This window comes from Rissa tridactyla, chromosome 4 (assembly GCF_028500815.1).
Source record: "Rissa tridactyla isolate bRisTri1 chromosome 4, bRisTri1.patW.cur.20221130, whole genome shotgun sequence".
NCBI lineage: Eukaryota > Metazoa > Chordata > Aves > Charadriiformes > Laridae > Rissa > Rissa tridactyla.
Window position 1 is genome coordinate 27,876,675 of NC_071469.1, and position 14,797 is coordinate 27,891,471.

Consider the following 14,797-nt stretch of genomic DNA (forward strand, 5'->3'; position numbering starts at 1 on the left):
GTGTGGTGGTGTTATTAAAAAAGGCATTTATTCAAATGTATTATCTTGGTTTCCTTCTTGTCTTCTAGCTGCCTTCGTGCACGTGTGGCAACATCCTTCATAATATATTTGGATACTAGAGAGTTACAGAACTGTATGCCAATCTTAATCTATTAGGTTGCCTAAGAGGTTGTAATCTTCCTAAATGTAGGAGTACTGGCAAAAATAAATCTATTCTGCAAGAAGTGAGACTTGTCACCTCTGATGCTACAGAAAGGGGATTTGTGTCTTGGAGAGTATTCTTTCACACATAGCTATTCCATTATAGGGTACCTATTCTGTAATTTTTAGGAATATAGATAGCAATTTGCATCTAATGGCTGGGATTCTATGTTTTGAGATCTGATCTTTAACGTATGTCTTTGAACAAGTAGTCTAGTTAAAACCATGATGTTCCCCCCCCCCCCCCCCAGTGTTATCTTGAGCCCTTGCCTCCTAGCTATGAAGTTTTTCTGTAACGGTCACAGATATTATGTAGTATTTCAGTAATCATACTTGAAATGGACGTGCACATGTATTATATAACTAGTCAAGCTCTTATCTTCAGGAGATGGTATGTAAGCAGGAAGGGGACTTTCAGTGTGGATTTTATGCAGAAAGCCTTGCTTTGTTCTGTGTGCTGACATATATGCAATGTTGAGGCTGTGTATACAATGACTTTTTTGTCTGTAGTGTCATGTCCACCTCATGGATGAGTACAGTGTTTACATCAGCATCTTTAGGCTAACGGCTGTGGAGACACATAAATTATGCTTGTTTTGTTACAGTAACGCAGGCTTCCAAAGTTCAGTCTGTTTTGATATTTTCCAGTTACTTTTTGAGTTATTATAATCCTGAGAATACATTGTTCAGTTTAATAAAACTATTCTATTTTATTTTTCCATGTAGTGAGCCTAGGAAGACTCACTGTGCTGTTATTTGTGCCTACCTCGTTCTTGGTGAAGGGGGAAGGCAGTTTTTTCATTTTGGTTGGTCTGGGTGTAAGCAATGCTCTCTATGTAGCTTCACAAGCTAAAGAACTTTAATGAGATGTTAGAATAAACTGCACTAAATGGGTAACTGTGACTTTGGTTATATTGACAACTTAGCAACCTCATATATGGAGACTGACAGTATTTGTTGGTAGTGGCTGAACCTAGCTGGAAGTACTTTGAGCTGGGCAGGGGGGCTGCAGAGTTCGTAGCTGATCAGAGGACCAGGGACTACTCTGAAATGCCTATCTTGAATTAATATCTCACAACTGCCTCTATTTAAATTTTTATTATAGATAAATCACATTGTGCACAATGGAGGATTATACAAAAGGCCTTTCAATGAAGATTTTGAAGAAACACCGATGCTGGTTGCTGTGCTGACCTACGTAGGCTATGGTGTTCTCACTCTCTTTGGATATCTGCGAGATTTCATGCGGCAGTGGAAGATTGAGAAGTGTCAAAATGCAACAGAAAGAGAAGAACAAAAGGTAACCACTGGGAAATGATTGTCAGTGGGAAATGATGTGGCTGAGGCTATAGCTTGAGCATTTCTTTGGGGATTGGTGCTGTTCAAGGTTTTCTGCTGTTTTCCTTGTCTTCTGAATGCCCCAAATATTATGCTAGTACTCCTGTGTCGTTAAACAAAATAATATTTCTTTTAGCTGTTTTTTTTTTTTTTCTGTTTTGGTGGAGCAGTTCCCTCATCTGGTTCACTGCAAAGCTGCATCAACAGTTATATCAACATGCTAAGAGATGCCCCAGCTGCAGAAACAAGGGTTTGTGGGAGAGAGACTGCATATGCCAGCATCAGCAGCTAAAGAAATACTTATCAAATGATCTGGTGTGAGTTTGACAGCAGTGGGAGGCTTTCTGATGCTGCTCTGGTGGCTGTGTTTTGACTTGGAAGCTATTAATTCTCTTTAGCTGTGCGGTTCCAAATAAAAGCTTGTGGATGAGAACCAGAGCACAAGCTGGATGACTTTAAATTCATCTGGAGTCCAGAACACTAGTAGGTTAGCTGGTGAGTAATCTGAGGTACTGAATCCTGACTCACTGATAGCAATTAAAAAGAATTAATTCATAATAAAACCTATTCACAAAAGCTTCTGTTACCAGGTGAAAAGTTTTGCCTGCTTCAGCAATTGGTCTGGAATAGGTAATCCTAATTTTGAGTAGCTCTGAAATATTTTTAGAGGACTTTATTCCGCACAGAAATTAATTACTGTTAAGAAAGCTACTGTTTAAACTTGCAGCTCACAAGCTATTTCCTGCTAACTCTTAGTGTGAGCCCTCTTAGCATAGCGTGAATACCAGTGAGCTTTGCTCCAAAGGCGGAATAAGTTGGCTTACTCTGGCTCCCCAAAGCAGGTGAGGAAAATAGAACCCCGGTCAGCAAATCTGGCTTATAAAATGTTAAGGGAATTTGTTTTTCAGTTGCTGTTTTCTGGTTCTCTGTGCAGCCACGCAAGCAGTTGGCTGGCAGAAAATAGGAGGGGCAGGAAGGACATCTCGCTAATGCAAACAAATAATGAAGAGTGGGAGAGAGGAATAAAAAAAAGGAATGCTTCTTTGGAGGCTTTTTTTGGAGGGAACACTGGGGTAAAGTGTGTGTCATTTTACAGTAGATTAGCTAAAATGCAGTGAACTAACCAATACCTAAAATTACTTCACAGTAGCTTCTTTGTGTGAGTGTTGTGAGGTAGAATTAAACTGATTCATAGTAAGGCACTTAATTCCAAAGCAGAAACATCCTCATAGGAGTTTAATGAGGAATAGGTATTTCATATTAGTTAAAAGTACAGGAGTTTAAATTTACACTATTTCCAAAACTGACTTCTGGAATCTGGAAATAAAAATCTTGGATCCCTTTTAACAGTTACAATATCCCAGCAAGGATTGCTGGCTAAATCTCAACTTGAAATTTGATGTGTTCATTTGTGTCATTTGAGCTACTCTGGTTTATGTCACCTGAGAACGTGACACCCTTGTATTTCAGAAGTTGATACAGAAGAGAACAGTTGCAGAAATCTACCAGGTCATTAGAATTAAGGTTTAAATGTTGGTCTGTACTCAATGGTACTTGAGGATTATAAAGAGGTAACTGAAGTGTTGGTGCAGTTACTCTATACTATGTAGTTGTTATTTCTGTTGCGCAGGTTTTATGAAACGCTTGTTCTGTTACCAGTATGTAAGGTGCAAAACTGCTTACAGTAGTCCTTTTCTGTGAGAGCAGCCATGACTCTTACATGAGAATGTACAAAAGGAAGACCTCGGGCAGTGAGTCTTAATTCGGGAATACATTATTGATACTAGGCTCTCTGTAAAGATTGCCACAGCAGATGTTGAAGCACAGAGTTTGCTAGCTGATTATCTTAGTTCTAAAAAATTTAACCTTTAGGTTTTTTTTATAAATTAACTTAACGTTGCGTCTTACCCTGAAAGACCTTTGCTTAACAATTATACCTGCTGGACAGATGACTCGAAACCCTTTGAGTCTGTGTGTTGGTCGTGGCTTGCAGGGAAGAGGTGTGTGTTTTCTGGTTTTGTTTTGTACGTGTCTGTGGATGGAGCTAGTAAGAAGTGCCAGTGAATATTGCGTAAGAATGAAAAATAGGAAATCCTGTTTAAAAATACGTTGGTGTTGAAGAAATCTCAGCCTAGCGTACTTCCCCAAATCATGTTTCTAGTGCTTAGGTTCGAATAGCTGTTTCCAATACCAGGCAAAAAAGGGATCACGTGAGGTCTAGAACATACAGTACTTACCCTCACACTCTGCTGCTTTAAGCTTTGTTTGCCTGCAAATGAATTGATGCGAGCATGTCACAGCGTATCTAGTGTGGAGCCAGGTTTTATTTTGGTGTGCAGGGGGGGACGGTGGTGCTCAATGGTTTGTTTTGAAACAGTTTCTCAGGATTTTCAAATATATTAATCTCTCAAGCTGCTGGCTGACAGCCCCATCATCTTTTGTTAAGGGAATGCAGATATTAGTGCGCAGAAAAGGCTTGAAACTCGTGCTTTTTTTTTTATTAATACATGCAAATCACAGGAATCCTGGGGTTACCCTGGGGTAGTCTCTGGCAGACTTGTGACCTCTGTGTTGAAAGTAACGTTTATATTACTTAAATTCTGAAGAGGCAGCTTGATGATTCTGATTTTCTTAAGTATCAAGCAAAAGAGTTAGCTTTAGCTTTTTGAAATAGTTCATAATTGCTTAGATGAAAAGCTGGAAGAAAGGCAGTGGAGGGGGGGGGCGTAGCTGTGTAGCTGAACATGGTGTGATGACCTGCTCTGTGAGCAAAACAAAATTATGTAGTGTGAGGAAGTATTTCATAAAGGGCTGAATGAAATTGACCTGAAAGTTGTGGAATTGAAGCATGTGGATTATCTGTGGTGTGTTTCTGAAGGTGATCACAGTTAAAAGCATAACATAAACTCGGGTCCAAAATGTAGTATTAAAAATAAACACCAAAAAAGCCACCTTTCGGGGGGTTTTTTTTGTATTTTGGAGGGCAATTTATTGACAAATCCTTCCTTAAATTGTTGCTTAGTATTGTAATCTTAGTCTGTGCATCAGAACTAGAATCCAAAAGTGACCAAACTAATATAAATAGCAGGCTTTCCCACAAGTCTGTATTGGGACTGTCTCTGAGGGTGGGGAAATTCCTTGGAATTTATTAGAGCCTTGCATTGAAATTAATGATTCCAGGAAAACCTAATGCTCACAGTTGGAACACAAAAGGGTGAAAAGGGACAGGCTTTGCTAGTACTGATTTCCAGGAAGTAGGCTGATGGGTTTTGGCTTTGTTTAAAATATATCCAAATGGGCTTTTCCTGGAAACCAGTCTTGTGTAGCACATCCTCTCTGAAGCGTTATCAGTCTGTTTTAGGCAAGTGGCAAGATTAACAATTCTTGATTACTCTGTAATCAATTTATGCATACCCAATTTAATGTAATGTCCGCTTATATAATGTATTTAAATCTGCAAAATGCTTGTAGGATTTTATAGGCAGGATGAAAATCACTTCTTCCTTTCTTCTGGTCTGATTTGCCTGTTGATTACCTTGTACATTTTGTGGATGGGAGCAACTGTGCAAATGGGTACGATAACTCTCTAACATACCTCTTCATGCTCAATACGTTGCCCAGTTAGAACACTTTTCTAGCGTCTGGGGTTTTCAAACACTTGTTCACAGGAATCCAGCTGTAGGAGTATCTCAGGGGCAGTACACTGGAGTCTTTTGCTCAATGTTGTCTTAGCATCTGTATTAGCTTATCAGCTTGATGGTATAAAGGCTACCCACAGTTATTGCTCCACTTTTTCTTGACTCACATAGCAGTGAGATGGAACTTGTCTTTCTGCTTCCTTTTAGAAGCCTGAAATTTGCTGCAATTGTCTACTTGATTTCCATTCAGAGTCAGTTTTGTATTATCAGGGAATGCGTTATGTGAATTGCAGATAAGCCCAGCTGGTGCTTATGGCACCATTTGTTAGCTTAGGTGCAATGCTGTGAAAACTTGGCTCTAAAAGCAGCATAATCGCTGCATTTGCATGTCACCGTGCCCCAAGCTAATGGTTACAAAGCTCTCATTATGACCTTCACTTGTTGTAGTATTAATTTACAGTATGATGAAATCTTGGATTCCCAAATCACCTATGCTAAGGTGCTGCACCCCAAGGGAGAATTTTATTCTTCCTTTGTTTCAGTCTTCCTTGAAATTGCTATGTCTTCCAGGCTTCTGGGAGACCACTAGTACCTAGCTTTCTTTGTCAGGCATCGCCTTACTAATAGGGGATGTGTTCTAGGCTTAAATTGACAGAAATGAGGCTGGTTACGATTTCTTAGCTCCGTGTTGATATGAATTCAAATGAAGGAATATGCTGCTTTTGCTCTCTCCTTTGTATAACCTTTGCGGCTGTGTGACTGTGCTTACGCTGAAGATTGCTCAAAGAATCAGTTCACTCCTAGAATATTTTTCCTCCAAATGAAGCTGTTACATCTCAGGCTGGTATTCTTAGGGTCTGTTACGGCTAGAAAGAGTGTTGGATCTGAAATGGGATGAGAACTTGATGAAAAAATAACAATAAGGTCTGAAGGCCATTTAAAGGTGACAGTGATTGCTTTCAGCAGTAGGACACTGTTGCAGCGCAGCACTGTGGCTGCGTGTGTCAAAAACTTGAAATAGTAAGGATTGATAGATTTCGTCCCCCTTCCCTCCCCAAATGTTGGTTTTTTTCTCTTGGTTCAAAAATTGAAAAATATAATTTCCATGGGGAATTCAAGTGGTCTTTTTGGTGTACTGTCTTTTCCACTCTCCATTTGAAATGTTACACTGTAGAAAGATCGGTGTGGGTGCGCGTGTAGGAGGCCACACCAAACAAACAAAAAACCAACCCCTAAACCAACAAGACAAACCATCTGGTCCTGTATGCTGGCTCCAAAAGAGGACTATCAAACTCCAAAAGTCAGTACCAGTTTCTAAAGGTACCATATCCCTACCATTTCTCTTTTTTGTGTTCTCAAGATGCATGGGTAATTAGAACCTCTTGGTGGGGTTAGGATTACTGAGGAAATAGACAATCCACTTTTGATTTATGTCAGTTACGCTTCCTGCCTGTCCCGTTTCAAGGAAGCTTCTCATAAGAGCTAGCTGAGGGTGGTTTATTGCTGGGGGGGATGGACAACAAAGAGCCTGGCATTAAGCTGATGCCTCTCTTAGAAGCCTTTGCTATAATCTTACAGCTTGGTACCCCCAAAATCTAAGACTAGCGTTCTGTATTAGACCTTAATTCCATTACCCATAATTTGTTCCTTGAATTCTTGTTAACTTTTAAGACAGCTTTTTTCCTTATCATAATTCATTAGGTTCAGAGAACTTCTCTACTTCACAGTTAAATCACTTTAAACTTAGTTATACTGTTGACTTGTAATATCATGCTTGTGTTATAACTCTTGGTGGTGTCAATGTGTTGTGGGTGATTGTCTTTATCTCACTAGCTCAACTTGTTACTCCTCCTGCTTTGTCAGCTTGGGCTTCAAAATAAAACATGCTTTATCTGATCAGTTATCCGAGGTGAGACTGGACTGTATCAGCCCAGGCATACCTGCTTGAGTTGATGTAATGACTCATTTCCAGCCTCTGCTCCTAGCCAAGAACCTTGGCTAAAGTTTCAGTTGTTTCCTGGGTCACAGTGTGCTTGAATGACTACTGCCGAGCTGAATTCTCATGCAAAGATGGTTAAGAGGAGTTGAAAATGCTTAAAAGGATCTTAGTAGATTATAATTAGACATAACAAGTGCAAGCCCCTCAAGTATTGATCTTCTAATGTGCCTGAATTTCTTTTTGATCTTCCCACTTCCCTACCCCTCTACAAATGATGTAGCAAAGGGATTCAGATACTTGTAGATAATTACTTCGAATTTGTTTCATGAATCGGGATCTTCTCAGTATATTGCTACAAGTACTCTCATGCACATCACCACTTTGTAGCTGTGTAACTTTTCATAGATGGAGGAAGCTCTTGAATGTATTTGTCAATACCAAGATGCTTTTCTCCATTGTAAAAGCAGACAGTTTGTTAGCGATTCAGCCTGGAAACCCATTTTCTGCCAGGAGCAACATGAGACACTGAAGTCGGGGAAGGACAGAGCTGAATGCTACTTCAGAAAACTAATGATTTTCTAGAGGATTACAGCTTTGTATTAGCTGACCCACTACCCCTGTTAACCTCTCTTGACAAAGGGCCTTCAGAAAAGACCTAGCACGTATGAAATAATGCAGAACTATACTTAAATAGAGGAACATGTAAGAAATAATTGCCCTTCCATGCATCTTAGCTCATAGAAATCTTGTTTCTGCTGAGTAAGGACATACTTGTAATTCTCTGGAGGAGTGATCACTGGCTAAATTTGGGTTGTTTTTCCATAGTTCAAATGATGAAAATTAATATCTTTGTGACTTTTTGTCATGTCATTATGCACAGGCAAATCAGAAGAGGGATTAGTTGCAACTATGTCTGCTTAGAAGTTGGCACTTTTGGGCTCCATCTTGCCTGTGCAGCTTCCGGTAGGAGGATGCAAATGGGTGGACCTAGGTGGTTCCTTTACTCCAAACTGAAAGGACAAAGTTGTTAAATCATTAAAATAGGAAGGTAAAGAAAAAAGTACTCTTCCTGCAGTTGAACATTATAAGTAAAAGCTTGTCAGTGTCCATTTGTTTGAGTTGTCATTAAAAAGCTGGCATAAAAGCTCTCAGTTTTGATTCAGTGGTGCAAATGTCAGGCACTGTAATATTTGGTCAGACAGATATTCTGTCTTGCTTATCCTGTCGCCAAAAATAAAATGCCCCTCACCATGTTTGTATTTCTCTTATGAAAAACAGGAAGAAATGCTATGCTAGCTCTTACCTTTGTCATAAATTCTACTTTTTCCTTTTGTAGGTTGTTAAAAAGGCGCTTTTTTTTTTCTCGACAGTAGCAAATGAATGATGCATTTTTATCACTACTGAATGTCAAACTTCCTTTTAATTGAATAGTAATAAGGAAATCTCATGACTTTGGAGCAAAAAGTAGGCAAAAAAAATAATGTTCTTGAGTGCTCAGTTGTCCTTGCTGTCACAGTTAGTTTGACGTTCTTCTGTGTTATCCATTCAAGACAGTCACTTACTTTTCCTGAAAAATGTTGGAAGGGAAGCTAGAATTCAGGAAATGCTCATGCAAAGAAATCCTGTGGGACTTAAGTGCTGATAAACTGTGCAGAAGAGAGGTGCCATAATGTAGCTTACTAGCTTGGATTCAGAACAAAAAAATTGTGGAAAACTTTAACAGAAACCTCTATAATAATGATAGTGCTGCTATACTAAATGCATTTCTTATGTACAGAATAAAATACGGCAAAGTACCTTAGTGTTCACATTCTTTGTGTACTCAGTAGAGCAATGCATACTGCTTGGTGCCAGAAAGCAACTGCATGTTCCCTTGCTCTGCTTAACTCTGAAGGTTGAATACAAATCTCTTGCAAAGATTATATGCCCATGCATTTCACGAAGGAGGTCACTGTATGTTTCAAGAGAGGTGCTCTCCTCAACTACCCAGCAAGAGCCAGAAGGAGAGCCAAGGTATTTCAAGTCCCATTGGAGTTCAAACAAGACCTCATGTTGTCATTAGGAGCTCCCAATTCAGATTGTGTTGCTTTCAGCACTCCTGCTCCTATCAGTTAGAATTCTTTGAGGCTTTCTAACTTGAAGTGTGACCTAATGCCATGATTGTTTTTTCTGGTTGTGGTTGATGGCTTTTAGATTAAGCTACTTAAGTTATATACAAATAAGCACCTACTGATGAGGAAATCTTGGGGGCATAGTAGATTTGCAGGTTGAAAAAGTTTGGAAATCGCATCTAGCAGGTCGATTTTTGTGCTAGCAGATGAATCTCTTCAGTTTTGCTGCTGTCACACCTTCAAATAATTTTGCACTGGCACGGATTTCCAGGATTAAAAATACTTTGCATGGAATTGGTTTCAGGGCTTGCGATGAACACATCTTTTTCTTGAGTTTTCTTGATATTTTTTTTTTATTTCTAAATTGCGCTGGAATGACAGAAACAACTAATTCCTCTTATTCCTAGCTTGCTGTAATACATGTTTTCCTTTTACTTTGAGTGCTTTTGATGTGTTTCAGGATTTTGTCCCATTGTACCAGGATTTTGAAAATTTCTACAACAGAAACCTCTACATGCGCATCCGGGACAGCTGGAACCGTCCAATCTGCAGTGTGCCAGGGGCCAAAGTGGACATGATGGAGAGAGTTTCCCATGACTATAACTGGACGTTTACGTGAGTCACAATTGAAGAAAAGACTTCCAAAAACTATCTTTAAGTAGAGGGTCTATGAGAGCAAGTTGCAGGCTGTGAGGCTAAAGGAGCAGTGAATTGTGTTTGTTTTGAGCTTTCCAGTGGCTAGAAGCAATGAATTTTGCTCTTTTGAAACACATCTGGCCAGTGAGGTCATTATTTGTGTATCATCTTTTGACTACTTACTAAGGCTCTTGACAATGTTAAGATTGCATGGGCATACACCTATAATAAAATTAATACTTTTGTGTGTGATGACTAGAACCTGGAGTAGATACTTTGGATTGCACTGCTACTTGTGACTTTGTGTTGATTTAGAATCAGTCCTGACACTTGAAGTAAACATCACTGCCTGAAACTGAATTTAACAAGATTGTTTTGAGTCAGAACTGCAGTAGTCTGTAGAAACAAAATCAGAAATGCAAGGACAAGGATTTTTACAAATTGGAAATGACGTATCCCAAGTTTGATGTGAAGAGGTTTGCAGCACAGTACTTGGTGAAACTAGTCATGTCTCTCCTTGGCTTTCAAGGGCAAAATAATTAAAAGCTTTTTTCAACTGAACTTCTTCCTTAATCTTTGTCATGTATTGTTAGCACAGCAGTGCCAGATGTGTTTCCTTTCTGTGGCTAGAGGATATCCTGCTTGAGGGGCTGCCGAGTTAATTGATCTAGAGATCTTATTTTGTAATTGAAAAGTTATATGTTTCTGGGATGGAGGGGGGACATGCAAGAGAATAAACAAACAGTTTGAGAAGCCTCAAGCAGTGTTAGATATGACAGCAAATGTGCATTTTAATGTAAACTGTTGTGGGAACTAGTTGGAGACCACAAGATAGGGAAAGCCTATTTTTCAGTGATCGTTTCAGTTTGATGAGAGGCAGTACTGAAATAATTCAATGGTTGGTTCTATTGATTTTTAACATTTCAGCATAAATTCTAGGAAACTGAAATGAGCATCTTCTGGTGCAGTTAACATTTTTTTTAATTGTGGCTGTCCTAACTTGTGGTGTTTTTAAAACACAGGTACACGGGGAGAGTGATAAAGGACATTATTAATATGGGTTCCTACAACTACCTTGGATTTGCACAGAAGGCTGGGACTTGTCAAGAAGCAGCAGCTAAAGTTTTGTCCCAGTATGGAGCTGGGGTGTGCAGCACTAGGCAGGAGATGGGTAAGTTTGAGCAAGATAGGATGTTCCCCGAATGTATGTTTCAAAGGCTGTAATCTCATTGCAGGTCTCAAACATTACCTGTTACAGCTTTTGAACCTTAGACTAATCAATAAAGAAGCTTTTACTTTAATGAAGACAAATCGACTTGCTGGGTTTAGTTTACATGGCACAGCAGTTGGCTCACTTATGTTTTCTCGTATTATTTTTTTCTTTCAGTGTTCCCTTGGGGGCCTTATATAAAGAGCAGCTTGCTTGGTAGAAATTCTTCTTGTAGAATATAGCAATAGTGAAAGCTTCTCCTCACTCCAAATTTCTCATTTGTTTTATGTGCAGGAAACTTGGACAAACATGAGGAGCTGGAAAAGCTAGTTGCCAGGTTCCTAGGTGTGGAATCTGCAATGGCATATGGAATGGGGTTTGCAACCAACTCTATGAACATTCCTGCTTTAGTTGGCAAGGTATGGCTTAAGTCACTGGCAAAAGCTCATCTAACACAGATTCTGGTGGTTGGGTTTTCTAAACGCTACTCGTTTGGTTTTGGTTTTCGTCAGTGGCAACTCCTGCAGGTATTCTCTATGTAAACTGTAGGTCACAGTACGTGTCTCTAACCTTGGCAAAAATCTTTTGGGGAAATGGCATCCATGGGACCGGTAGCAGTCTCGCCCTCTTTCTAGGAGAGAGCCTAGGATGTTAAGGCTTGCTTCCTCAGGCTACACAGTAGTGTATGAAATGGCTGATTGACAAGCCGATTGGCTGAAGGTATTTTGATGCTCTTGAGACACTAAGTGATTGTGTCAGTGAGACACAGATAAGCTGAACTGCATGTTGGTACACGCAGAATTTATTATCTTTGGGTGACAGCTGAAAAATCCTTCCTTTGAAGGAACGAAATCTTAGTAGAAAAACTATTTGAGAGAAACAAGGGCAAATGTAAAGACTGACGATGTCTACTATATGCCCCATAAAGCAGTACGCAATGCAGCTTGAGTGTCCTGCTTCTCAAACTATGTTTATTTTACTTATTGGAAAATGAAAAGGAAGAGCACTCTTTGTTTACATCAGCTGGTGCAAAATAGATATTCTCTTAGCTCCTGCTTAGAGTAAAATAGTGTAAGTACTGGAACTGTTTCCTCTTTTTTTGAAAATGATTCACTGTTAGCCTAATTCTACTAGCCTAATGGAATTCTTTGTCCCTGTGTAGTGAATTATTTTCCCTTTATTCCGTTTGTGTTTTCCCACTTCCTGAGATCACTTTAAATTCTTCTACTTGTGATATCTACGGTGTATAAAATTGCTGCCTTGTTCTTCCCAGCAACTGTTCCTCCTGGTGAATCTGTTCTTGACTAGCTGTACTGTCTTCCTGTGTGTTGTTTTATTTGTAACAAAGAAGCAGCACTATCTACATAACGCCTCTTTTCTTTTGATCTGTTAAAGTTTTAAATATCGGACGTCTTCCCTAAGGAAAGATGGTTTTGAGTCTGATGCCAGAGAGAAGTTCAGTACTTCAAATCCCCTCTTCCTGGAGTCAAATACCTCTGCAGTGCTATGATTTTGAACAACATATGTTACTGATGGTGTATCTTTTACTTGCATTTTTCTGCTCTTTGTCATCCCACATCTCCCTGATTTTTTTTGTCTTCAGCAGAAACATGATTCACGATTTCTCTGAGACCTTTTGGATTTGGAACACACATGGTCAGACATATATAAGTAGACTTCTGTCTGTTCCAAGTCAGTACAAATTGCCCATTACTGCAGAGTTACTCAATCTTCTTTGTGTGGATCCCACTGTATATTTTCAATAGCTTGTGAGAATACCCTTGAGACACCTTACTCAGCTCCTTAGTTTTCACATTTGAATTTTAATAGTTTTACAACCATTGAGGGAATCTGAACAGTAAATTCCAAGGCATGTCACATACCTGTTTTCATGCACATAACTTGCACATTTACTAAACAAACTCTCTTCATAAATGGATACAGCAGTCTGTACTATGTTAATGAGCATATTTAGTTTTTGTGCACTTTAAATAAAGTAGTAAGAAGCTTCTGCCTTGTAACACTAGAAGTGCCCTTATACTCAGGTGCTAATACTCCGAATAGAAAATGCTCTCTTCTGAAGAAAAGAGTTCTTGTCAAACAAACCATTTCACAGTTCAGAATGTTCACTAAATGCTTTTTTTGGCTGCCTGAAGTTGCTTCTCTCTGCACTTTTGATTTCTTCATTGTCTGCAAATAAGGACTCACATAAATCCTGAATTCTGGCACCACCCAGTACACATTTGGCTGTGTGTGCACAGCGTGTTTGGCAATGCTTTGACAGAGTCCTTAGTAAAGTTGGGAGATTCCCATGCTTAATTAAACTCTTGGGCTCTCTTTTTCCTTTTTTTTTTTTCTTTTTAACTTCTGTTTGTGTCTCTCTGCACGTTCTTACATTTTCAGGTGCAAAGCTTCTTGGAACACAAATTTTTGGAGGTTTGGCAAATATAATCAGTAATGGCATATGCATTTGGCCAGAAGGAGTCACTGATATGATTTGAAGCTAATCATTATTTACATCGTATCTGGGCACTTATATTGCAACGTAATTAACTTAAAACACAAACCACTGCAATGAAGTTACTCACGTATATGTAGTACTGGACCACCAGTTCTGGTTTTGTTTTGTGGAATCCTTAGGCGCTTGGTTTATGTTGCTACTGAATCCTCTTTTAATAGCAACAAATATGACTTGACTATCCTGGGATCTGACTCTATCCTGTAATCTGATCAGCATTGGTCAGGAAAAGGAGTTCAAAAGCTTCATCAGCGTTACCTAGTTGATCTTTATTTACTATACCTTGTTAAGAGCAACTTCTACTAGTTGGTGTACACTGAAAGTTGTATTTCAGCACTGCTAAAGCATCACTAAAAACAGGTCTTTCTGTACCCGTCAGTTTTCAGCAGGAGAGACCCGCCGTTGACAGCCAAGTTGTTGGCTGCCTAGTACGGTCACTGCCAAGCATGCTGAGTCTAGACCACAGAAAATGTGAGATTTGAGGATTACATAGTCAGAAGTTGTTAGACCATTTGAGGATAAGCTAGACTCTAAAACTTGCCAGTTTTGGACTAAGCGTCATTAATGTAGTTACTGTAGCTAGCTAATAACAGCATTCTGTACCGCTTTTAGTGCAGAGCTTTTCATCATAGCTCTGGGCTGACAGAGGCTAGATAATGGAGTTATAGTAACACTGCTTGAAGGATCTTTTTTTGGTTGTAAGAAAACAAATTAATTTCCATGTATAGTTAGTTTGTGAAATGAAGTGCTCAGGACTAAATTACGCTATTTATGTATGCAGCACTTTGTGGTAAAATGTGGCATTCGCTTCAGTTTCCATGTCTGCCTTGTAGGATGTGCTGGTAAGTCTAATCTTCACTAGCGTATGTTTTTCTTGATACCAGTAGTGTGATCTCCAGTTAGTGTTAGTCTTCTCCTGGATAAATGCAACTGAAGTCTTATCATTGTAGTAGCAGCACTCAGTTTTAGATATGATCATCAGTGAATGCTGTACTGTACCAGTGGCTTCTTTGATCCTTTGCCGTCTCTCTAGTGGCAGACAATACTGGATTCTTTTTAAATTAATTTATTTTGTCTAATTGAATGTCCCCTTCTGTTACAGGGGCGTGAAAAGAGGTTGCGCATTGATTTGTTAAATCATCTTTCCCTACCAAAAGATTGTACTTGTTTTTAGGGAGAAGCTCCTTCAAGACTATTAATATTTTC

General features: G+C 39.2%; 1 protein-coding gene across 1 annotated transcript in view; it reads left to right on the forward strand.

Annotated features, from left to right (window-relative positions):
- SPTLC2 (serine palmitoyltransferase long chain base subunit 2) overlaps positions 1-14,797 on the forward strand; it is an 86,337-nt gene that overhangs the window by 11,336 nt on the left and 60,204 nt on the right. The window contains exons 2-5 of the mRNA XM_054198857.1: positions 1,307-1,501; positions 9,688-9,842; positions 10,886-11,034; positions 11,368-11,492. Coding sequence (XP_054054832.1) covers positions 1,307-1,501; positions 9,688-9,842; positions 10,886-11,034; positions 11,368-11,492 — 624 coding nt within the window. The remainder of the gene's footprint in view (positions 1-1,306; positions 1,502-9,687; positions 9,843-10,885; positions 11,035-11,367; positions 11,493-14,797) is intronic.